The 26,468-nt window shown below is 33.5% G+C and overlaps 5 protein-coding genes across 5 annotated transcripts; 1 reads left to right on the top strand and 4 right to left on the bottom strand.

Moving 5' to 3' along the window:
- Positions 1-1,715: 1,715 nt before the first annotated feature.
- Positions 1,716-6,065, bottom strand: LOC104645856 (probable LRR receptor-like serine/threonine-protein kinase At3g47570). Its single transcript, XM_010318526.4, has 4 exons — positions 4,813-6,065; positions 4,391-4,681; positions 2,295-4,307; positions 1,716-2,194 (listed from the first exon to the last, which is right to left on the bottom strand). Exons 1-4 carry the CDS (start codon positions 5,795-5,797, stop codon positions 1,854-1,856), a joined length of 3,630 nt encoding a protein of 1,209 aa, XP_010316828.2. The 5' UTR covers positions 5,798-6,065; the 3' UTR covers positions 1,716-1,853.
- An 814-nt stretch (positions 6,066-6,879) lies between these two features.
- LOC104645857 (probable LRR receptor-like serine/threonine-protein kinase At3g47570) lies at positions 6,880-12,475 on the bottom strand. Its single transcript, XM_010318527.4, has 4 exons — positions 9,904-12,475; positions 9,601-9,816; positions 7,523-9,520; positions 6,880-7,428 (listed from the first exon to the last, which is right to left on the bottom strand). The coding sequence occupies exons 1-4, from the start codon at positions 10,970-10,972 to the stop codon at positions 7,073-7,075; spliced, it is 3,639 nt and encodes a 1,212-aa protein (XP_010316829.1). The 5' UTR covers positions 10,973-12,475; the 3' UTR covers positions 6,880-7,072.
- A 2,633-nt stretch (positions 12,476-15,108) lies between these two features.
- On the top strand, positions 15,109-18,417 carry LOC101258027 (uncharacterized protein ycf20). The gene is made up of 2 exons (XM_004233032.5): positions 15,109-15,718; positions 18,173-18,417. The coding sequence occupies exon 1, from the start codon at positions 15,230-15,232 to the stop codon at positions 15,692-15,694; it is 465 nt and encodes a 154-aa protein (XP_004233080.1). The 5' UTR covers positions 15,109-15,229; the 3' UTR covers positions 15,695-15,718; positions 18,173-18,417.
- LOC138337038 (probable LRR receptor-like serine/threonine-protein kinase At3g47570) lies at positions 17,936-21,326 on the bottom strand (the record flags this gene model as incomplete). Its single annotated transcript, XM_026029365.2, has 2 exons — positions 17,936-18,471; positions 19,367-21,326. Coding segments are annotated over 2 exons (2,304 nt in total), but the record flags the coding sequence as incomplete, so codon positions are not given.
- LOC109118703 (probable LRR receptor-like serine/threonine-protein kinase At3g47570) lies at positions 20,990-23,305 on the bottom strand. The gene is made up of 3 exons (XM_026029364.2): positions 21,773-23,305; positions 21,456-21,599; positions 20,990-21,343 (listed from the first exon to the last, which is right to left on the bottom strand). Exons 1-3 carry the CDS (start codon positions 22,626-22,628, stop codon positions 21,327-21,329), a joined length of 1,017 nt encoding a protein of 338 aa, XP_025885149.2. The 5' UTR covers positions 22,629-23,305; the 3' UTR covers positions 20,990-21,326.
- Positions 23,306-26,468: the final 3,163 nt, after the last annotated feature.

Genomic DNA, 26,468 nt, shown 5'->3' with positions numbered 1-26,468 from the left:
GATTTTTCGTCATCAATGGAACGTGCCTGACCTCGTTCAATGTGCAGAAGCTACCGTCATGTGTCCTTATCTTGATCGAGCCTGTCCCAACCACCTTGCAGACAGAACTGTTGGCCATCGAGATGCTGCCTCCGTCTACCTGCTCATAAGTCGTGAACCACTCTCTCCTAGGACAGATGTGATAGGATGCCCCAGAATCAAGAACCCACACATCTGAATGATGAGTGTGCTCATCCGCAACTAGGGCAATATCTTCTTCAGAATTGGTGTCTTCTTCAGCAACAGCAGCAGACACTGATTGTTTTTCCGATTGCTTCTTCTTCTTCGGACAATCAAATTTCCAATGTCCCTTCTCCTTGCAGTAATTACAAACATCATCCGGCTTTGCACCCTTCGACATCGGCTTATTTTTCTTTCCGCCGTTTTTCCTTCCCTTTCTGCTACTGGTGAACAGACCGGAAGGCTGTATGTCCGTACTTGTGCCGTTAGCCTTATGCCGTAATTCCCTGCTATGAAGGGCTGATCTGACTTCTTCCAGTGACACAGTATCTTTCCCAACAATGAACGATTGAACAAAATTCTCAAACGACATTGGGAGAGATACTAACAGAATCAGGGCAGCATCTTCATCCTCGATCTTCACATCGATATTACGCAATTCTAATAACAAAGTATTCAATTGCTCTAAGTGTTCCCTGAGTTGTGTACCTTCAGCCATTCGTAAACCGAATAGACGTTGTTTCAGAAGCAGCTTGTTGGTTAGAGATTTTGTCATGTACAAACTCTCCAGCTTCAACCACAGACCAGCAGCAGTCTCTTCATCCGAGACCTCCGTGATGACGTCATCCGCGAGACACAGCATGATCGTCGAGTGCGCCTTTTCCTCCAGAATCGCCATCTCAGGAGTAACGACGGCGTTCTTGTCTTTCGACAACGGCGCCCAGAAGCCTTGCTGTTTCAACAAGGCCCGCATCTTGATCTGCCATAAACTGAAACTGTTCCTCCCTGTGAATTTGTCGATTTTCACGTTCAAAGCAGACATCTCGAATTCTCCAAGAACACCGATTAACCGAGAGGCTCTGATACCAATTTGTTGTGCGGAATTTGAGATAATACGAGAAAATATAAACGCGAAAAATAAGACAACAGATTTACGTGGTTCACCAACAAATTGGCTACGTCCACGGGAAGAGAGGGAGCAGTTTTATTATGGAGAGGCAAAAACAGAATTACAGAATAGGGTTTCCCATAGCGTCTATATATAGTGCTAAGCTACGCCCTAACAGGCTTGGGCCCAACATACAGAATCAACAGAAAATTAAGGGCCCAATACAACAACATTGTATACCGTCGGCCCGGGGGCGTCTCCGCCCCCCCGGACCCCCAGGCCAGGGGGCGCGTCGCCCCCCTGGACCCCCCGACTCGCTGACCGGGCAGCGAGACCCCCGTCCTTTCTGTTTGTAGCGGGTCCGATTCAAGGCATTCAACAAATTTCAACCACAAGCTTAAAACATTTTGTTTTTTTTTTACTTTTTTACACTCTTTGTCAAGTCAAAACAAGACTAACAAATGGAAGAACGGAGTAGGTGATTTCTTCCATTTTAAGTATTAGAGGACAAAGTTACTCTTTGCTTGTGTTGGTGAGAGGTAGCAGTTGAGATAGTTGACGTGTGTGTAAGTTGGCTGCACAACAATTATTTTTCTGCACTAACGAATGGTTTAGCAAGAGATGAACTTTCTAAAGTAAGATATTGAGGCCTTCAAGACTTCATATGTTCATGAGAAGTTCAATTCAACAACTTAACAGTAATATAAAAATATACAATCATCTTTCTCAATCCTTTAGTGATTTATTACATTTTCAACATAGTTCTGATGTTCTTCAGTTGAGCAAGAACATGTTTGATGTTCATTCTTTCCTCTGGCAAGTCTGCAGTGCACCTCAGAGCTAATTCCATGATGGATGATGAGCACTGCATCTTTCCTGTTTTGTTCTTCTCCTCTGGTATAATAAGCTCGGGGTCTATTATCTTGTCCATTGCGAGTGGCCATGATTGTCTTATCCACTCCCTCAGGCTTGAATTTTCAGCAAACATTTCATCTGTTGGCTTCTTTCTTGTAAAGGTTTCCATCAACATGATACCGTAGCTGTAAATGTCGCACCTTGTAGATACCAGTCCTTCCAATCCAAACTCTACATTGAAATAAAACAAAATATCAAGAGAATATGGTATCTTTCAAATGATTGAAATTAAATTTGAAGGAGAAATGAAGCATGTTGATATGATTGTTACCTGGTGCAATGTATCCAATGGTTGCAAGGGTTTTGGTTTGTACAATACTTTCTCCAACCCCTAGTAGCTTTGCCAGGCCAAAGTCACTCACATGTGCAACCATATCTTCGTCGAGCAAGACATTGCTAGGCTTTAGATCACAGTGAACGACTGGCACAAAATAGCCTTGATGAAGATAGTCTAATGCTGATCCCACATCAATCATTATGTCTACTCTCTGCATGATATCTAAGGAACAAGTTCCGGAATGAAGCCAATTATTCAGGCTTCCCTTAGGCATGTACTCTAATACTAAGGCTTTGAAATCAACGCTGGAGCAACTATTGATGACTTTGGTCAGATTTCTATGACGAAGGTTGCGTAAGACTTCACATTCTGTGTCAAAACTCTTGAATGCCCCTTCTGTTTGCAAGTTGAATACCTTAACAGCCACTATAGTACTCCCAAATGTTGCTTTGTAAACAGAACCATAACTTCCAGAGCCAAGCAAGTTGCTTGTACTGAATCTGTCAGTTGCTTGTTGAAGGTCATGGTATGAAACTCTTCCATGTACTGTGGCTGGAGAAGCATCCGCCTGATGAGTAGCAACAGTTGTCTCCTTCTTTCGACTTCTAATCACCAAAAAGATGGTGAGCATGACTGTGAGCATTATGACTGAAGAAGCCACCAACAAGATCAACAGAATAAGAAGCACCTTCTTTTTTCTTTTCCTACTAGGAGAATTAGACCTACATGCTGGTATCTGCAACCTAGCAGGGCCACATAATGCCTCATTTGAAAGGAATGAATCATAAGAGAAGTTCAGGAAAGGACCTCCAATTGGAATTTCACCACTCAATCTGTTGTTAGATACATTAAGGTAGTTGAGATGTGAAAGAGCCACCAATGTTTTGGGAATGCCACCAGAGAGTTTGTTATTAGACAAGTCTAACGATTCCAAGGCAACCATGTTCCCCATTGACTCTGGAATTGGCCCTTCTAGTCTATTTTCTGCAAAAGAAAGTTCAGCCATATTTTGCATGCCTCCAATTGTGCTTGGTATACTTCCCGAGATTTGATTTTTCGATATATTCAGCAATGTTGCGACTTTCAGATTTCCAATTTCTGGAGGTAGAGAGCTTTTCAAGGAATTTGACGATACATCAAGATGCAAGAGATCATTGAGGTTCCACAGGCTGGGAGGTATGCTAAAAGTCAATTTGTTGGAACCTAGGTAAATGTATCTAAGAGATGTAATGTTCCCTAAACATGCTGGTATAGAGCAGCAAAGCTCATTATTTCCCAAGCTCAAGAATCCTAATTTCTTTAAATTGCAGAGTTCCTCAGGGATAGGTCCACTTATCATTTTGTTGTCATACAAATTCAGTGCTTGAAAGTTCTTTGAATTTCCTATTGTTCTTGGAATGAATCCACTCAAGTGATTGCCTTGAAGAAACAAGAAAGACAAACCACTTAAATTTCCTATTTCACTGGGAATGTAGCCTCTGATTTCACTATTAGCAGCATAAATGTAGTCAAGAGAACTTGAGAGATTTCCAACAGAAGGCGGAAGATATCCATTGAGTGGATTATAACCTATCCAGAGTTGTCTCAAATGTCTGCAATTTGTCAAGGAATCAAAGAAAGTCAATCTTGGAGATGAAGGCTCTCTTGTGAAATGATTTCTGTTCACGTTGAGGTACTCTAAACGTCTTAGATTACCAAACGACTTTGGAAAAGGACCAGAAAAGTCATTATATCCAATTCCAAGCCAGAAAATATTGGAAGCATTTGAGAGAGAATTAGGGATGGCTCCAGTAAGGTTATTGTAACCAAGATAAAGTTCTTCAAGATTAGGAAGACCAAGTCCTATATCTGATGGTAGAGTTCCAGTAAAGAAGTTCCCTAAAAATGAAATGCCCCTTATGTTTGACATGTTGAATATTGTAGATGGAATAGGACCTGTTAAGAAATTGTAATGTAGATCTAATCTTCCCAAATTGAAAAGATTACCAATCTCCCTTGGTAATTCACCTGATGACATTTGACTGACTTGTTAAGATATGAAAAACATAGGAACGTACACCAAATAATGGAAAAAAATGACAAGATGATACCTGTTAAGTTGTTTTCTCTTAGGAAGAGGTCAGAAAGTGAACTGCAGTTTCCAAATTCTTTTGGAATGCTTCCACTGAATAAATTATTCCCAAGATCGAATGCTCTGAGATAAGGCATGTTCAAACATATATCCCGGGACAATGTGCCAGAGAGATTATTTCCATAAAGATTGAGCGATTGAAGTGAAGTTAAGTTACTTATAGAAGATGGTAAAGGACCACTTAGGCTACAGTTCTGTGCATCCAATATCTCTAGATTACGAAGATTTCCAATCTCTTCAGGAATTTCACCTGCAAATTAAATCATAAATAGAAAGTCTACTTTCTGCAGTATAGCAATTAAGGAGTGCATACATGATTCGAGAAATATGTTTCATGTATGCACAAAAAAGGAACAAAAAAGACAAATATGTATAACTCACCTTTCAAGTCATTGCGACCAAGATATAAAATAGACAGCATATTCAAGTTCCCGATCTGTTTAGGTATCAATCCACTGAACTTATTGAATGACAATGACAAAATCTGAAGCTTTGAGCATTTATCTATTCCCAAAGGAATTTGACCATCAAATTCATTGTCAGAAACTGCAAGCACCAAAAGTTGTGGGAGACTCGAGCATATATCGACAGGAAGATTTCCAGACAAACGATTTTTTGTCAAAACCAAGCGTTGTAACGATGAAATGTTGTACAGGCTAAGTGGTACAGAGCCTGTTAGCTGATTTGATCCCAAGCTCAACCAAGTCAAGTTCTGAAGATTACCAATTTCATTTGGAATTTCCCCTTGTAACTGATTAAATCCCAAGACTAAACTCTCAAGTTTGGAAGCATTGCAAATATCTGGTGGAATAATACCTGTGAAACTGTTAAAAGCTAGATGCAAGTGCTGGAGTTCTGGCAAAAGAGAGAACCATGAGGGAATATCTCCAGTGAACTTATTAGAAGTGACATTTATAAACTCCAATCTATGCAAATTAGCCAACTCTCGTGGCAAAATTCCTTGGAAGCTGTTGCTACTGATATCGAGAGAAACCAAAAAGGACAGATTTCCCAAGTGAGGAGGGATGGTGCCTACTAATCCCATATCAGAAATATCCAAGGTTATAACTCTTTGATGGCGAGAGCCGCAGGTGACTCCAATCCAATTGCAAACAGAAGTAGTTGAGGTCCAGTTGCTTGACAAGATATTGTAAGTATCGGAAGTAACATAGGATTTCAAAGCAAGTAGAGAAGCTTCATCAGTTTTGAGATTGACTTCTGCAGTGGCTGATAATATCAGCAAATGATGCCATATTGAAACTAAGAGAGGGAAAAGGAAATTGATTTTTCTCATCATGGTTGTGTACATGTTAGAATACAGTATGTTTGTTCCAGTAAACACTAAGGTATAAACCACATTACACATAAAATGATTTTAAAAAATACAATTGAATTAAAAATTCAAGCAATTGTTATCTTTAGGGTCAATCAAGAGAAATGGTGGAAAGGGACAAACAATGATGATGTTAGAGTTGAATTCATTAGTATTTTCCATGAAAATTCCTCAACATATAAAAATAGAAAAGAAGTATAGAATCAGACCAATGAAAGTCAATACTGATTGTTAATTACTACTAAATTTAAAATACCATTTTGAAAACCAGAGTCACCCTTTTGGACAAACATAACATGGCTTTTCCCATTTCTTGGTTATGCCTCAATATGAACTCAGGATGGGAAATTTTTACTAGTATTTCTACATGTTTGACTTAATAATTAGAATGGTCCATAACATTAGGATTTTTTAATCAAACTTATCAAATTATTAAAGAAGAGTATATTAATCTAGTATTTTATTAACGATTTCCCCTTATTATACAGATAAATATTAATATAATGAACAGAAACAGCTAAGGAACAGGAAATACTACAAGTCAAATTACTGGATAGAGAAGCTGAGATACAGACAATCAATTCTTGGACTTTGAACCTTAAAAAATCAGAAACTAATATGAACATGTCCATGAGTGGTCATGAACAAATTGTTGGTAACAAGGTCTTCATGTAATTGTATCTTTAATTAGGGTTATCACAGAGGTTTACCACCTTTTAACCAGATTCTGTAATTTTTTTCTTACTATGTCGGATGTTAGTGCTCTTTACTTAAACTCAAAAGAAATACCAGAAAATTAAAAATAATAGCTTGTTTCATGTTTGATTACTTATTGGAATTTTTTCACAGATAACATTATTTATATAACAAATTATGACGATATTATTGAGTTTTCAAAACATAACAACAATTGTTTTTTTCAAAACATGTCATATTGAGTAGATGTGGGCTCTTCCTTACCCTGAGGAATAGAACAGTAGAATACCAATAGACACCTTTGGTCTGTATTTTGATTCTTATTAACAGGCATGATTGTTTTGTATTTTGATTCTTCCTGATTAGTTACATAATTGATTGAATTATCTAAATGATTGTTAGTTACTTGAGCCAAACACTAATTGTGATTATAAAATTTATTTCATGAGAATTAGGAAAAAGCAATTTGGAACCAAACAGGCCAAAATTCACAAAGGATCTCAATAAGAATAGGAATATCTTATGCAGCTAGAAAGGAAAACAGTCTAGGTATGCAGCTAAAAAGTTAACCAAACACTTTCTATACCCTCAAGTGACATGAGTCAAATGTCTTTATGCACTTGCGGAACATGAAAGAAGTTGAATCTTGATCTTTTGTAGTGTTCCTACAACATCTTTCATGTAGATCCTTTCTTCAGGAGATTCAGCAGAGCAATCCAGTGCCACTTTCATGATGGATGCTACACAATCTATCTTTTCCATGAATTTCTCATCTTCTGGTGTTAGAAAATTCGCATCTACAACTTTGATTGTTGCCTCTGGGAGTGAATCACTCACCCATTTCTTTAAACTAAGATCTTCATCAAATATTTCATCGTTCGGCCTTCTCCTCGTGAATGTTTCCATCAGCATGATCCCGTAACTATAAACATCACATTTTAGCGACAGCAATCCTTCCCTTCCATACTCTACAATAAAAACACTTACGGATTATCATTTAATCCGAGAAAAGGAAAACAAAGATAGGATACTGAAACAGGAAGTATAATAGATTTTATTTACCTGGTGCAATGTAGCCGAATGTTGCTAAGGTTTTAGTGTGTAAATCACTCTCATCTTCACTGAGTAGTTTAGAAATGCCAAAGTCACTTAAATGAGCTACCATGTTTTCATCTAGCAAGACATTGCTAGGCTTCAGATCACAATGAATCACAGGTGCTGAGCAACCATGGTGGAGATATTCCAATGCACATGCCACATCAATCATTATGCTTAGTCTTTGAAGGATGTCTAAGAAGTAGTTGTGTGAATACAACCACTTTTCAAGGCTCCCATTAGGCATGTACTCGAGCACTAAAGCCTTGAAATCAAGGTTGGAGCAACTGCTAATGACTTTGGTGAGATTCCTATGGCGAAGGTTGCGAAGAACTTCACATTCTGTTTCAAAACTCTTGAATGCACCTTCAACTTGTAGGTTGAACACTTTAACTGCAATGATAGTCCCATTTATGAGAATTCCTTTGTAAACAGAACCAAAACTCCCTGAACCAATGAAATTACTCTCACTAAAATCATTTGTGGCTTGTATGATTTCATAGTATGAAATTCTTTCCCTTGTAGCTAACAAATCAGCTTGGACTGGAACATTTCCTTCTTTTCTGTACCTCATCCACACAAATGCCAATGTTACAAAAACAATTGTCACAGCAGCTCCGAGTAGAGGAAAGACTATCAGAAGTAACTTCTTCCTCTTTGATCTATGGTTTGAAGAAGTGGGGCACGAAGGGACATGAAATCTTGGAGCACCACACAATGCTTCATTGAACATGAATGACAGGCTGGAAAGGTTCTTGAAAGGACCACTAAAAGGAATTTCACCCTGCAAGCTGTTAAAGGAAACATTGAAATAGTTGAGATACCGAAGCTTCTCTAAGGACATCGGAATTGATCCAGATAGATTGTTATTCGAGAGGTCTAGAAATTCCAAACTCGGTATGCTACCTATTGAGTCAGGTATAGATCCTTGCAACTTGTTTTGTGCCAAAGAAAGGTATATCAGATTTTGCATGTCTCCAATTTCTCTTGGAATACCATTTGAAAATTGATTATGCGAAAGATCTATACGAATTGCAACCCTTAGATTTCCAATTTCTGCAGGTAAAGAACCACTCATGTTGTTAGACGATAAGTCGAGCTCCAGAAGATCTTTGAGGTTACCTAAGCTTAATGGTATATTTGAACTCAATCTGTTGGAATTGAGTTTTATCCCCCTAAGGGAAGTAACATTCCCTAAACAATTAGGAACAAGTCCTGAGAATTGATTTTCACCCAAGTATATGTTACCCAAGTTTTGCATTTTACAAAGGCTATCTCCAATAGATCCTTTTAGTCTGTTGTTAGCCAAAGAAAATTCCTGAAGCCTGCCTAAGCTGCCAAGTGTCCCGGGAATCGGTCCAGTCAATCTGTTCCCATATAGAAACAAGTAGATTAAGCTGCTTAAATTCCCAATATCATTCGGAATATCACCTTTAATTTGGCAATCAGAAGCCAAAATCTTTTCAAGAGAAGTTGAAAGGTTCCCAACTGAGGGTGGAAGCATACCATTTAGAGGGTTAAAGGAAAGACTCAGTTGTTTTAGATTTCTGCAGTTTGTCAATGAAGTTAAGAAGTTAAGTTCTTGAGAAGACTGGTCACTGCTTAAATTGTTTTCCATCAAGTTTAGGGTCTGTAGGAGTGTCAAATCTCCAAGAGAGTTGGGAATCGAGCCGGAAAGTTTGTTCAGTGAAAGGTCTAGAGCAGTAAGTCTTGAACAATTTGAGAGAGAATGAGGCATACTCCCAGCAAGGTTCGTTAGGCCACCTAGATAAAGAAGTTCTATGTTGGGAAGCATAGAACCTATACTCGATGGGAGGGTTCCCGATAGAGTATTATCTGTAAGATCAATCAATCTCAGTCCTGAGATGTTGAATATCCCCATCGGAAATGAACCACTGAATCTGTTACTCCCCAAATCAATGTCCACCAACTCAATGAGGTTGCTTACCTCTTTTGGTATTTCACCTGCCAAAGTTATATAGTAGTAATGATCTTTAACTAGGTACTTTAACTTAGAAAATGTTTATTTTTTATTGTCTGCATACCTGTAAGCATGTTTTGACCAAGATATAGACCTTGAAGCATAGTAAGATTTCCAATCTCCCTCGATAAGGATCCAGTAAAATTGTTGTTTTGCAGTGACAGAAGTTGTAGTGAAGAAATATTGAATATGGACTTGGGTATAGAGCCTGTAAGCTGGTTTCTCTCCATGCCTATCATTACCAAATTAACAAGATCCCCAATTTCCTGTGGTATTTCCCCTGTAATCATGTGACAGCATCTTGTATAGTTATCTTAAAAAGAAAAAACAAAAGACCTCGTACAAAATAGAAGACCTTGTATCATACCTGTGAAACGGTTAAAACCAAGATATAAGGTCTGCAAGTTACTTAACATCCCAATTTCACTAGGTATCGGTCCATCAAAATCATTATTTGATAGAGATAATAGCTGAAGTTCGTAACATCTTGACAAGCTTTGTGGCATATGGCCTTGTAGCTTATTAAAAGAAAGATAAAGCCCTTTGAGTATCGGAAGATGATCACATAAATCATCAGGGAGGTCACCAGATAAACCATTTTGGGAAAATCCAATAGACTCAAGTGTGGAAATATTGAAAATTGAGAACGGTATAGAACCTGTAAGCTGATTATTTTCTATAATCAACCAGTTCAGGTTCTGAAGATCACCCATCTCATTTGGGATGTTTCCATGAAGGAAATTATAAGAAAGAATCAACTTTTCCAGCTTTGTAGCATTTGAGAAGGATGGAGGAACAGTACCAGTAAGATTGTTATGTCCCAGGTTTAAACCCCTCAAATTCTTTAGATTTCCAATGTCTTTTGGGATGTTACCCTCCAAAGTATTGAAGGCTAAATCCAAAGCTTCAAGATTGGAAATGTTAGAAAGTGAAGACGGAATTAAACCAGTAAAACTATTATTCTTAAGAGTAAGAACTTCAAGTTGAGCTAAGAAACCGAACCAAGAAGGAACTTCACCACTAAAATTGTTATAACTCAATTTCATGAGCTTCAATCTACGCAAACGAACCATTTCTTGAGGCAGATTGCCAAAGAAATTGTTGCTATCCAAGTCAAGAGAAACAAGAAATGTGAGGTTCCCAAAAAGTTGTGGGATGGTTCCTGTTATACCCATGTTGGAGATATTCAAGGAAGTCACTCTGTTGTGCCTAGAGCCACAAGTGACTCCAATCCAATTGCAAACAGAAGTGTCCTGAGACCAGCTTTTGGACAAGAGCTGAAAAGGGTCAGAAATGATATGAGATTTCAAGGAAAGAAGCGCGGACTGATCAGTTGTAATATTGGTTTCTGTCTTGATAGCTAAGCTAGTTACTATACATTGAAGTAACAAAAATGCTAATTGAGAATAGAACAAGGATTTCTCCATGAGTGTCATTGCTTTGAAAAAAAAAATTGAACTTGCTTATTTGAATTAGTGCAAAGAGGATTTCGGATATATATTAAGTAAAATGTTTCTTCTCAAAGAGTTTTATTTGGTAATGTTTGAATATGTCTCATTCTTCACAGAATTAGATTGGACTTGCGTTTTAAACTGTATTTTTTTTAAAAAAAAATAGAAAATCCCATCTAATATTTAGAGTCCACATCACTGTAGAGCTCATTCAGAATGACGCTTTTAACATAATTTTCTTCATATTCACAACAACAAATCAAGACATCTAATTAAGGATGGAGTAGTTCTATCACTATGCTACAATCTATGTTGATCGTTTTAAACGCATCTTGAAAGACTTTGATATAATTGGTTTGTAGGGTATACTTCTTGGGATGAATTTTCACAACTGCAGCAGTGACAGAGGCTATTTGAGGGAAAAAACAAAACTACATAAATGGTGAAGATGATCATTCCTGAAGTCAAGTAAACGCTGATTCATTAAATATGAGGTGTAACCGGTCTTAGTAGTCTCTGTTGAATCTGATAAAGTGGTGGATTAGGATTTGAAATTTATGAGTTTCAACAATTTGTTAAGTTTTTTGCTATCGGATTTTCAATAGATATTTCTTATATATTTAATGAATTTCTCAATATAAATATTGAGTTTGCGCAAAAGTAACTAAGTTTTGAAATTCATACCTAATTCTCTACATCCGCCCCTCAATGGTTCTATGCACCCAATATCTTATCTTAAACCAACTATGAAATGACTCCTAAGGGGTCGTTTGGTAGGGTGTGAGTTATACAAGTATTAAAAATATCATGTAATTAGGAGATAAGTTATTAATGTATAAAATTAATATGATGTTAGTTTGAAATTTTGAAACAAACATAATTAATACATGAATAACTATATTTTGTATAACCGATACAAGTATAAAATAAAGCACAAATTTTATCATAACTTACACATGCAAGTAAGTATTTGTTATGCGGTATTAGTTATTCCATCTTCTACTCGATATAAAATAATATACCAATTTTCTCATAATTTTACCTATATTTATTATGCCAATTTTTAAATTGTAAACTAATAATTACTTGCTTCTTTAACGGCTACCAAACTAACTCTAAATGCTTACATCCTTTATACGTAATGAAGAATTTAGTAGTTGCCAAGCTCCTAACGTATTATCGGATTTCTAATTAAAGATTAATACATATTTATATTTTATGAGGGTCCTACTATCCCTCTATATTATTTAAAATTGAAATTATTACTTTCCTATTAACAATCACGTTTATGTTTATAAGTAAAATTCAAGTGTTTGACATGTGTAATTTTTTTTGTCCTTTTTGACTGATTATTTTATTTTCTTTTTCTTTTTTCTTTTTCCTTTTATTTCTTTGTCTTCCTCTTCCATCCTTCAATGCCATCTTACCATAGAGCCACAAGTGGAAAGGTTGAGAAGCGAAATAATTTATGGTGGTAACTAGAGGAATGACAAACCTCCTCATCATATTTGAAAGAGTAGGGGTTCAATAAGAGGAATGACCTAAAAAATAATTTGTCGGTCAAAAATCTTCTTTCATGAAGATATTTTGAGATTTTTAAGAGATCCCAAGCATTATTAAGTTGTTTGAATGAATTTTGTTAATTGAAAAAATTTGTTATAATAGCTTCAAAATGATATTCCAGTAGTGTTTTAATGGCTAATAGTTGATTTTAAAAATGGGAATAAAGTAATTTACTTAAATTCTTTTAAGAAAAAATTAGCAAACTAGTCACAATCCCTAACTTAACACTTTAAAATAATTATTAAAAATATCGAAATGTCAATATTTTAGAAAACAATATGTATTCTAATTTTATTTCTCAAAACAGTCCAACTTTGAATCAAATTCTACATCGATTACCCATTTACACTTCTTCCTATGCTTAAGTACCATTAAATTTATTTTTCATCTTTCAATTTTCAATTTTTTTTTCTCTTTCATCAACTTTTCAGTTTTCACCATCTCTATCATTCACTTTTCTCTTTTTTTTTTCTTTCATCAAAATTTCACAATTATTTTCTCTCATTGTTGAAGAAGAACTAATAATTCAAATTCGGAACAATTTGTTCAAATCTACCAATTAATCAAGAAATCTCTCAATTGATAAATGTATTTTTGAATTAATCATTTATTTTGCGAGTTTTGTTTTCAAAATCACACGTTATATTGAATTTTCGAATTGTATCTATTAAGGATTTTTCGTCATTTTCTTAATTTTTTAGTGAGTTTGTTAACATATTCATCAAATATTTATGTATTTCAGATTTTAGTATTTAAAATAATTTTTGTCGATTTTTTTTATAATATGTTTTTTTATTTCAAATTTAGTAGAATTCACATTAACATTTAGGTATTGAGTTGTTTCACAAAAGTATTTGAAAGTATTTTGAATGTATTGTAGTATGTAGTCAAATTTGTTTTTACAAAGTGATAATCTAAATACAAACTTGTATTTTGATTATTGAAAATAGTGAATGAATGCGAAATCAATGATGAACTAGTTGGTATAAACATATAATGAGCAAAATAACATATAAACTATTTGACTAATGCAATTAGGAGGAATACGCTAATAATGAACACATAAATAAACTGTATTTTGGCTATTTATAGTTCAGAATGAATACGAAATCAAAATATAAATACAAAACTTTATGGTATACATTAGGACGAATACAAAATCAAATCTAAATACATACTTTATAATACACATTAGGACGAATAAGAAATCAAATCTAAATACAAACTATTTGATATACAAAGTGATATTGGAATTAAGCAAAATAAAATACATATGTAAGATGGATGAATACCTATATCATGAATATATGAGTATTGTATTATGAATACTGGAAAATGATGCCTTAGTAGAATAAATTGCTTCAAATATGATAATGTATGGTAAATAAACGTGTTTAGAAACAAAAAAAAAATTAAGAAAATTAATTATTAAATTTTTAAAACAACGGTGATAGGCATGTTTTTTAGAACATGGTGAAAGAAAAAGAAAGAGATGGAAAGTTGGTGTATTTTGATAACTTGCTAATTAATTCTTTGTTTTTGAATTTTTGTAACTGATAAGACTTTTAACCAATTGTTTCTCTTTTTAATATTTTTACTAAATATTGAAAGTAATGACAATGAATCCTATTAAATGTTAATATATTGATATTTTAAAAAATTTCCTTTTTTTAAAATTGTTTGGATAGTAGAAAAGAGATTCTATCTAAGATTATGGTGTGTTAATGTGTAATGATGTATTTTCATATCGTGATGACAAAATTAAAAATAAAAGTTTTAATATTCATTTTTTATTCTAAAATAAAAAGAATATTAAAAATAAAAGTTTTAATATTTATTTTTTATTTTCACTTTCTCAACTATACTTACTTGTCCATGTAAGTAATTAGGGAGATAATATTTTAAATTTTAAATAATTAAGAGAAAGACTCGTAAACAAGCATACAATTAAAAATTTAATAATAATATGAGAGCTCATTTTATCATTTTCTCCTTACTTTGAGTCAATTAAGAAAAATGGAGGAAGGTGAGAGAAATGGATGATATATAAATGTTAGACTTATTTGTACACTCACTATTCCAAAAAAGATAAGAGATTCAAGAGAGTTACCTTTTGAAACATCTAATTAAACGTGTTTTGTACTTCCCTGGTCCCTCTTTCTTTAATTACTTGCTTGTTTTTTATAGGCATATTTATTATTAAGAAAATAATAATTGATATAGTGAATTTACTTATTTAATTATAAAATTAATAAATTAAAAAGTTTAAAATTTTTAAAAAATATTATATATTCTTCAAAGTTATAAATTAAGGATATAAAAGATAATTTTTTTTTGTCATTTCTTAATTTGTTAAAATAGACAAATAATTAAATATAATAAAAAAAATAATTAGAAACCGATAGTAATAGTCATAACTAATATATGTATGCAAAGATAAAATGTGGAAAAGAATAATTGGGTAATTATATTTTTTCAAAATGACAAAGGTAGTACTCATTATTAATGTGTTGATAGTGTTCAATCAGGGGCATTTAAGGAAAACAAAAATATGGGGATTGGGTATCATGTTCGTCGTATCCCTCCATCTTTTGTATTTTTCATCATTCAATCAACAACAGTTGCTGAATCTTCTTCATCCATTCTGTATTCTCTTCTCTTTAATTGCATAAATATCAAATGACTCATTCTCTAACTTTAGCTTCTACAGCTCTAATTCGATACGGCATTGGTCCAAAAATTGGGGCTTTACCTAGGGCAAATATGCCATCGAGATCATCTTCAAGGTTATTCAGAATTCAAGCTGTGCAAGATAATGGGGGAGGGCCTCGGAGGCTAATAGATATTATTCGCAATGTTCCTGAGGTTTCGAGAAATTATTTCAAAACTCCTTCACGGAGGGCACTCTTTGGAGGTATATCATTACTGGGTGGATTTTATGTGGCCCAGACAATTTCTCTATCTTTTGGAGCTTTAGGAGTGAATGATGTGATTGCTGCTGTAGTGTGTGTCTTAATTACTGAATATGTGACGCGATTCTACTACACTCGACCTAAGGTGACTTTTCCGATTGCTCTTTTGAACAACTTCAAGATGGGTTTTACCTATGGTCTGTTCATTGATGCCTTCAAACTTGCCAGCTGAATTGATTGCCACACTTTTGTAGCAGTAAGTAATTTTTGCGTGCAGTTTCCCCCTTTTGGGCTGTATTTGTGGATATACAAGTCATAGAAATAGCGAAGTTCTTATTTCAACTGTGTTGATGTTGTCTCATCTTTCAGAAAATTGATGTGAGAGTTACTCATTTCTTGTGTCTTGAAATCTTATAATCACCTCGGTTTGCTTACTGTGCTTTGGGAGTTGGTGGAAGTTAAAGCATTTTACTCAGTACAAGTTCAAGAAGTAAAAAGTTCGTTTTTTACCCCTACCTTGAGCTACCACTTGCGAGAGTGCTTACCATTTGAGCAACCACTCTTTCCAAAAAGTAAAAAGTGATGCCAAAATGAAGGTAAATCTTCTTTGAGATATACAAGATGAGCTCTAAAGAGCATCTCTTTTATAGAGAATTGGGTAAAAATTGAAGCAGTAGAATCTTGGAGAGCCTTTAATAGGATTTAATTTTTCTGTCCCAAGAAATGTGAAGAAGGTTAAAATGCCTTCACTACCTGCCACTAATGAAGTGAATTCTAAAATGCCCTGATGGGTTATTTGTAATCCAATTACTATGAAAATAACTATAGAATAACATACTTTTCTTTTTGACAATCAGCATCCATTAAGAAAAAAGATTTTAGGAATAAAGTCACAGAGCCGGGTCTTGAACTTTGATGTCTGAATATCATTTGACTAAAGTTTTAAGTATACTGGATCGTATATAGGGGGGTCCGGCAAGATTTTGCCAAACTTGTGATCTTTCTCAGAGTGTACTGTGTTGTTCAAAGAAATTTTTACAATAAATGGTGAAGATGATCATTCCTGAAGTCAATCAGACTATTTGAATATGGTTGTTTTCTTCTATGGTTGTTTCTTGAGACATCTATGAATCTTCACCGTATGAAAAGTAGTTTTCTTCTATGGTTGTTTCTTGAGACATCTATGAATATTGCAGCCTTGGAGTTCCGAATAACTGGACTAAAGAACTTTTCAATAAGTTGATGATAAACTTGCATCTAGAAGATCGTTGAGATTACAAAGTCTTAATGGTACACTTAAAGTTAAACTATTTGAATCCAAGTAAAACTTTTCTCAGAGAAAATTCAATTTCCAAGCATCCGGGGATTGGACCAAGTATTTGATCTCTTCTCAATACAGTTCACCCTGATTTTGCTACAGACAGAAACTATTAGATGGAGAGTGAAGCTTTGTATTAGTTATGGGATTAATGGAAAGATATCCCTGGGTTTTAGTCATGAGATAAGTGCAGATATTACAAATATACTGGACCACAAAGAGAGTAAAGCTTTTGTATTTGTAGTGTGTGATTATGGTAACTGTCATGCTGTCTTTGTCAGTGAATGGGAACTATTGAAAATTGAAATAAGAAACTTTCCAGCTGTTAAGGAGTCTATATTGGATGAATTAAGAAAGTAAGAAACCTAAGCCAAAGCCAAATGATGTGGAAATGAAGTTGAAATTGTTTCTGAATTCTTATGTATGTTCATTGACTGCTATTTGGTGTTTCAGGCAATGTTGTATTTTTGCCTGAAGTCATTGGATTTGAGTTGCAAAGTTTTATTGATTGAGCGGGTGATCTAAGTTGTTGGAAAAGGACTTTTCGGTCTTTTAGTTTTTTGTCATTCGCCAATTAGAACCCACATTCAACATTTGGGGTTTAAGTCTCAATCCCAATTGTGACCTGTGAGAGTGAAAAATATGGATTGCATTTGTGCTTCAATCTACAGACGAGCTGTTCATTGTAAAAACTTTGTTCGACTTGGTAACTGAAAGAGCCTAAGCTTGTGGTTCAACATTTTACTGCTCTTCATAGATCATTGAAGCTTCTATCTCAATAATAATTCTTGATCACCAATATTTTACTTTTGTACACATCTTATATATCAAAAGTTTTACATAAACATACTCAAACTTGAAACATGCACAAGAGGACGGCACAAGAAATAGGAGAAGTACGAATCTCAGACCAAATGTTTGTTGGCAATTCAATTGATGTCACCCAAATTTGCCAACAACAGGCATAAAAGGTGGCAATACCTGTACAAAAATTTGAATGGCGTCAAACTTGAGTTGGCAGCCATTGCAGATAAAAACTCATAGCACACACAAAAATACACTAATTGTGATGGATACATGAGTTGTTTGCTTCACTTTTCAACATTCATCATAATTTCCAAATGTTGTTCCTCATGAATTCTTGATTTATTTTACTCGCTAATGAAGTTTCCTTGATTTAATTATTATTATTATTTTTATTATTAGTATTTGCATGGAAAAACCCATTTCTACACGGTATAGACAAGACAGTAATCTTTTTATTTCCGAAATGGGAAATAATTTCTCTATATGACATTAGAATGTTTTAAAAAGTTGGATACCTACCGTCGCATAAACCTTATTACATCATCTGCATAGAAATTCATCCTTGATCTTCTTGATATTTGCCAGGACATCTTTCATATTGAGCCTCTCATTAGGAGATTCAGCTGTGCAATTCAATGCCAACTCCAAAATAGAGGTCAGACAACTCAACTTTTTATCAAAATCAATCTCTTCAGGTTGCAATAAGGTGTCATCAATAATATCAGCTGGTGCTACAGGTAGTGAATTACAGACCCAACTCCTCATGTTCAAATTTTCTTGAAACATTTCATCGTATGGCCTTTTCCTTGTGAAAGTTTCCATGAGCATAATGCCGTAACTGTACACATCACATCTTCTAGAAACTAATCCAACTGATCCATACTCTGATTCAGTATTACCAGAGTAATTAGTTTCTTGATGAGCCAGATAAAGAAATGAAAATATTTTACATATATATGTGTGTGTATATATATATTTTCTATATATTGAAAATAGTTGAATCTACCTCGAGTAGAGAAGAACTTTAAAAACTGAAAGGTATAATGGAATTGAAACAAGTGTAAGGAAATCAATTGAAATGATATGGACTTCTAGTAGATTAAAGATGATATTAGAAAGATCCAATCTATGAGTTCACTTGGCTGTTTCACTTCCACGCATACCTTAAGAGAAGGCACTCCTGCTACATGCTTGCTGAATTGGCTGAATAGTGCAAAATGATTACCTTCTTCACTGAGGCTATAGATCTTCCATTTAAGATTATATCCACGTTGAAGAAGATATATGTAGTTGGCAAGCCTAATCTCTGCTTGGTCTAATAAAATCTTAGTATTTAGATATCTTTTTGTATGCTTAATTGATGTGGGCAACCCTTTTTCCCCCTTTCTTCTTTTCCTCATACCTATTATAGTAAATTTGTATTGCTGAATGCTGAGGTCAGACATAGTCCCCCTCTATGACCTTTGGCTTATCTATTGAATCTCCTTTTTACGTAACTTTTGATTAATTTTTTTTTTTGAAATGATACTACCACATGTTTCTTTTTCTTTATCACCATAGATGCATAAATATAGAGTTTGACATAAGTCATATTTCGATGTTTTCTTTCTATATCATTTTCGTTCATGCTTAATCTGTGATTTGTTACATCTTTAATTAAGCTATTCACTCAGGCTTCCACCCAGTTTTAGTGTGATGTAATAGTAAACTAATTACTAAGTATTATTGGATGTAAAACAACACATCATATGCGATAGCTAAGTACTAAAAGAAAGTTACCTGGTGCAATGTAGCCCATTGTGGCAAGTGTTTTAGTATGAGCAATTGATTCCCCTTCTCCTAATAACTTGGCAAGGCCGAAGTCACTCAAGTGTCCAACCAACTTCTCATCTAGCAAGACGTTGCTAGGTTTCAGGTCACTATGTACAACAACTGTTTCATAACCATGGTGGAGATATCCCAGAGCAAATGCAACATCAATCATTATGTCTAATCTTTGGATCATATTCAAGAAGTGATCATCAGAATGTAACCACAGCTCTAGGCTTCCATTCGGCATATACTCAAGAAGTAGTGCTTTGAAATCCAAGTTAGTACAACTGCTGATTACTTTGGTAAGATTTCTATGCCGAAGGTTGCGTAGAACTTCACATTCAGCATCAAAACTCTTTAATGCACCTTCAACCTGTAAATTAAACACTTTGACTGCCAAAGTCATCCCATTTTCAAACACGGCCCTGTAAACAGAGCCAAAACCTCCAGAGCCTAGCAAGTTGCATTGATCAAACCCTTGAGTTGCCCTTTCAATTTCAATGTAAGAAATCCTGGCTAGTGTGGTTGCAGCAAAGGATTCAGCTTGATTTGGAATATTTCTATTCCGACGTCTCCTTAACATAAACACACCGATTGAGCCAAGTACCATTACCGCAGCTCCCAGTGAGACAAGTATAATCAGAAGCAGTTTGCTTCTCCTTGAATGATGAAAAGTCCTAGTCACACAAGGTTGGAAAAGCAAACCGCCGCATAACCCTCCATTTCCCATAAAGGATTGAGAGGTGAAATTGAGAAAAGGTCCTTTACTTGGGATTTCACCTTCTAATCTATTGAATGATACATTGAAATTCTTCAGATAGCGAAGCAACTCTAATGCTTTTGGAATGGTACCTGAAAGAATGTTATTGGATAGATTCGCTGATTCCAAACTTATCATTTTCCCAAGTGACTCTGGAATAGATCCTTGTAACTCATTATAAGCCAAGGAAAGATAAATTAGGGTCTGCAAGTCTCCGATTGTGGAGGGAATACTTCCTGAAAGTTGATTCCTTGACAGATTTATGGACGTTATGGCTTTCAAGTTTCCTAATTCTGGAGGTATAGAACCAATCAAAGTATTATTTGACAAGTTAAGCACCAAAAGATCTTTGAGGCTCCATAGACTCGTGGGTATGTTAGTAAGCCTATTTGAAGATAGATAAACATTTCTTAAAGATGTTGCATTACCAATGCAAGATGGTATCGGACCAGAAATCCGATTATGGTACAAAGAAAGCAAGCCCAACACTGACATTTTGCAAAGGCACTCGGGCAAGGATCCACTCAACCTATTAACAGCAAGTCCTAGCCTTTGAAGAATGTGTAAATCACATAATGTTGTTGGCATTGATCCAGTCAAGTCATTGCCGGATAAAAACAAAGTGTTTAAGTTACTTAAATTACCAATTCCTAATGGTATCTGACCCCTAATTTCAGTACGATATATATCAAATATTTCAATAGAACTGGAGAGATTGCCAATGGTATCTGGAAGAACACCATTCAGAGGATTATCTCCTAATATTACTTCTTTCAAATATCTGCAGTTCACCAATGAAGTCAAGATACTTAGGTGCGGAGACGATAAGTTATTAACGAACAAGTCCAAATATTCAAGATTCCTCAAATCCCCCAACGAATTAGGAATTTGGCCACTGAATTTGTTTATACTAAGATCTACGATCTGTAGATATGATGAATTTGAGATTGAAGTGGGTATAACTCCACCAATGTTATTTTGACCAAGATTCAAAAGCTCTAGATTTGTTTGCCAGTACCCTGAAGCATATGGAAGACTACCGGAAAGTTTATTGAAGAAAACTGAAACCTCTATTAGTGTAGAGATATTGAAGAGCCCTTCCGGTATGGAACCACTTAACTTATTAATTTGCAAATAAAGTATCTCCAATTTGTGTAGATTTACAATCTATCTGGGTATAATACCTGCCACATGATTGAGTATATCTAAATTACTTGTGCCCATCAATATAATTATATCAACCATTAATTCCATGCCTAGTACTAGCCCTGATAACAAACAAGATCACCAAGTTACCTGATAAACTATTTGTGTTCAAATTAAGCATCCATAGTGATGACAAGTTGGATATGGTGTGCGGTATCGAACCCACCATGTAATTGTTCTCCAATTGTAGTTGCTGCAACTTTCGTAAATTACCAATATTTGCTGGAATTGTGCCTGCAAATTATATTTTGACAAACTTTTATGAGGTGTCAAATATTCTCAATTAGCATACTTTGATTTTTAATTTTTTATAATCTTAGTAAAGAGTTATTAGTTCTATTTATATCTTGTGAGCTTACATATGCAAAGTTCAGATTGAGAAATTTAAGTCTGAAGAATTAATGCACCTCGCAATTTATTTCCCCCAAGGTTTAAGAACTGAAGCCTCTCCAAGTTGACAATTTCTGGTGGAATAGTCCCATTGAAGCTATTGTATGACAGCGACAATTCATACAATTCTGTGCAGTTAGACAAACCAGGTGGAATGTGACCACTCAAATGATTGGAAATAATTCCAATGCTCTTTATTCTATGAAGACGGTGGCATATATCTACAGGAAGACTCCCAGTTAATTGGTTATTTGATAGACCTAAAATTTCCAACGACGACATATTGAAAATGGAGAGCGGGATAGTGCCTGTAAATTGGTTTCCAAATAATATCAACTCCTTTAGATTCTTAAGATTCCCAATCTCCTTGGGGATATTGCCTTGAAGCCTGTTGTTTCTAACACTCAGAGTTTCTAACTTGGAAATAGAAGAAGAATTGGAACCGAACCACATTGGAATCTCTCCGCTGAAATTATTGAAGGCAAAATCCATCACCTTCAATCTACGTAAACGAGACAAATCTTGTGGGAGGTCTCCATGTAAATTGTTTTGGCTCACATCAAGAGAAACTAGGAAAGAGAGGTTCCCCAATTGCGGGGCAATGTTTCCAAGAATGTTCATGTTGGATATATTTAGTGCAGTCACCCTATGGTGACGAGAGCCGCAAGTGACTCCAATCCAATCACAAATGGAGGACTGAGAAGACCAATTCTGAGTTAAGGGATGAGAAGAGTTTAGGGTAAAACTGGCTTTTAAGGCAAGTAGAGCTGATTCATCTGTATGAACTGCATCGCTGCGTACTGTCTCTAACAAGTAGAGGTGTAAGAGTAGTAGTAGTGATGAAATAAAGAAATTAGAGTAGGCTTTCTCCATGTCAATGAGATTGCTAGTACAAGGAACAAAGTATTCACCAAAGAAATGGGTAACTTAATCAAAGCAATTCCGTAGGTTAAGGGTTGTAAATTTTCCACAGTGACTTGACTTTATAACTAAAGTCTTTAGTGTCATATCAAAGAGTAGTGCATGGATGATTGATTAGTGGTTATAAATTCTCCAGATACTCTGATTTTACTAGGTCTTCTCAAAGTTTTTTCCAAAAAAACATTTAAATTCTCAAGGAGGGCCAAGCATTGCCGTAGATAAGGGGTTGTAAATTTCCAGAGTCTTAACTGTCAAGACAATTCAACGTCAATAAAGTCTGCCCCAAAAAGGACGTTAGCTTTAAAAGCTAGCTCATATAAGAGGATTGTTTAAATACATATAAATACTCAATTGGAGAATGAATCGAGTGTCCAACTGGAAATGAACTGGCTCTGGTACCAAGTAAAAATATGACACCTACTTCTAACTCAATAACAAAAAATAGCTCATGGGAAAGGATTGCGCAAGCTCATATAAACATGGGTGGCTCGACAGTGTTAAAAAAAGACATGTGTCTTAGGCATTCAAATTTAAGGGGCTTCATTTTTTAAAATAATAGCTTATAGGTTATTATTTTTTTTTTAACAAATATTGAATACTATTTGCAGAAAAACTAAACTTTTCATAAAAAAAAATGAAGGAATTATTAAAAGAAATTTGACATATTTGGAATACTGTATCTCATGAAAACTAATTAAAAATAGAAATGGTTATATTATCAATTGAAAACATGAAGAAACCAATAATATAAAAGTTATTAACAATCAAATTTAAGATCCCATTTGATTTTTGCTTTAGGCTACTAATATAATATGTTTGAACTGCTACTGCATATAAAGCAAACCATCGTCCATTCCTCAACCATCCACTCTAACAATTTTTCATTTTTAATTTTCCATGAAATTTTGAGAGATATTAGACTTTGTTCAAAATCAGTAACTCAATTTATTTTGGACTGAGTTTATGAAGAAGGGATGACAGTCATTACTATAAAAGTACTTTCTTAGTTCATTATGTTTTCACTTATTTTCCTTCTTAGTCCAATGTCCTCTCTTTTTTTTCGCAATTTTCAAATTTTATTTTTTCATGAAAATATTTAATATCACCAGATTAACGGTATTTTGATACATTTGACAGGATTTCCAAGTTGAAAAAGGGTGAAATTTGTCCTGGACGTCCGTTAGGACCTTGGCTATGCAGATGTTTAATTTTAGAGCATAAGATGAGAGATCTTAGGATTTTTTTTAGACGGTAGGGCATACACATTCCTCATGAAGTAAGAATGTAAATAATGGAAATTTTCAATGAAAAATATAATTCCTATATTTAAAAAAATATCACCTACTTTTCTTTTTAGTCTGTTTTTCAAAAAAGACTATTCTTTTTTTTTACAACACTTTAATTTCAAATCACGCGACATATATAAGGCCACAAGATTAAAAGAAATGTTGGTGCATCTGACATATCTTAATTTAAGACCACCAGATTGAAACGTCTTCTTTATTATTTTCTTAAACTCTATGTCAAATCAAACTAGGTCATTTTTTTTAAAATGGAGGGAGTAATACAAAATTAGAATAATAAAATCAGACTTAAGATTTTGAGAAGTTAATATAATGATATTGAAGTAGTGTTGATGTGCTTGAAATTTGAAGAGGACACCCAAAGGTTTTAATCTTTTTGTAAGTAAACTACAATAGATTGTGCAAAATACAAATAGTTTGACCGTCTAGGAGACTTCATAATACTTAATAAAAAATAATAAAAATAATAAAGTGAGTGAATAAGGTAAATATATTAGTAATTAATTATGTGGGTTCATGCTAGTAGTACGGATGTAAATCTATCTATATATATAATAAAGTAGAAATATTGACAAGATGACACGACATCTCTGTATGAGCTCCATTTGTATTTATTTTTTTCTCTTTTTTATGATGCTTTTTATTACTTATGGAGGAATATTTATGACAAAAATTCTTCACAAATCTTTTTTTATTTGTTTGCCCCACTTCTAACCATAAAATTATAATATTTATTTTATATTTTTAATATTTTTATCTTTATTATTTAATTTATTCACAAAGAGTTATTAACCATGACTTAAACTCTTTAATTTTTACTATAAGCATTCAGAACTTTTTACTATAATAGCATTCAGAACTCGCATAACTTTTATATCCATAACCTTCAAATTTTAACTTGCAAGTTTAACGTGTCTTATGATATTTCTTTATTTTGCCCATAAATTCATATTTAGTTTCATGAAGATTTACATTCAAGATTATATATTCTCTTCTTCATCATATTGATTTGTAAATGAACTAACAAGTAACAAAAAAAAGTACACGAAGATAAGAAGTATTTCATTTCATTCTCAAGCCTTTATTTTTTAATTTCCTCTATTTTGCCTTATATAAATTCACATTTAGTTTCTGAAGATTCACACAAGATTAATATTTTTCTTCTTTTATCATATTATTTTGTGAATTAAATAACATATAACAAAAAAAAAGTACATGAATATAAGATATTTTATTCTCAAGTTTTTCTTTTTATTTTTATTTACTTGGAAATGCTTTCTTTATATTTTAATTTATTTATGTATATATTATCATTCACCAAATAAGTACGATTAAAAAACATTTTTAATAATGAATAATGTGTTGACAATATAAAATGGTTTTTCTATAATCAGTTTTTGGGGATATAATGTATTTTGATTATGATATTTTTTAGATTTCAAAAGATGATTATTATTTAGTATTGTTAGTACTTCTGAAAAATTAATATACGAATGTATTACATATAGTTTAAATTTCTTCTTTCTGTTGATTGATTATTTTTTAATTGCTATAAGATATTTTATTTATTCATATAATTTTTTATATTACATTTGATAATATATAATGAAGACTTTGACATATGAAATAAATTATTGTGGCGAATTTACTTGCAGGAAAATGGTAAGATGGAAAAAAAGAAGAAGCATAATTCGAAATTATTTTTACTAGATTTTTTTAAAACTTTGACTTGTATTAGTTACTTAGCCTTTTTTGATAAAAAAAAAAATTAAATTCTGATTTATATAAATAATATAGCTACATGTATTTTCAATACTTATCATTTGGTCTTTTAGTATTTTATTTTTTTAATATGAAGCACAATTAATATGATTATCTCATTTAAGCAACAAAAAAAAAATATGATGATTAGGAGTTTCATTTTTATTATACTTAAAAAAATTAATTGAAAAATACAATATTAATTTTATGATGCCATTTTTTTTTTGTATGTAACAACACTCTTCTTTCGTCGCTATTATGTTTTATTTGAAATTTATTTATAATATTTAATGTAGTCACTAATTATTATATTGTTTTGTTTACTTTTTTATTAATATAACCTTATTTTTATTTATTTATTTTACAAATAAAATCAATGCATAATTATTAATGCACAATGTCTAATAAAATTATACATTTAAATTATTTACAACTCATATTTCTTCATCTTACTTGGACTTCTAATCTTAAATATTATTAATGACTTTTGTATGTTTTATTTTGGGAAAATTACACGGATAGACAAACTTATACTATTTAATTACTCATCATAGTTATAGTTTGCTATAATTAACACTCTCGACTAACATTATACATTAATTACGTGGGCTGACTTCGAGTTTGTGTAATTAGTTATGTTTGTATATGTATAATTCGCCAGAATATACAAATAAATATGTATAATATACAAATTTTTAACCTATATACATATACAATTCATCTCTCT

The sequence above is a fragment of the Solanum lycopersicum genome, chromosome 2, assembly GCF_036512215.1.
Source record: "Solanum lycopersicum chromosome 2, SLM_r2.1".
Lineage (NCBI taxonomy): Eukaryota > Viridiplantae > Streptophyta > Magnoliopsida > Solanales > Solanaceae > Solanum > Solanum lycopersicum.
The sequence above is the reverse complement of the archived record's forward strand: the minus strand, read 5'-3'. Positions and strand labels throughout refer to the sequence as shown.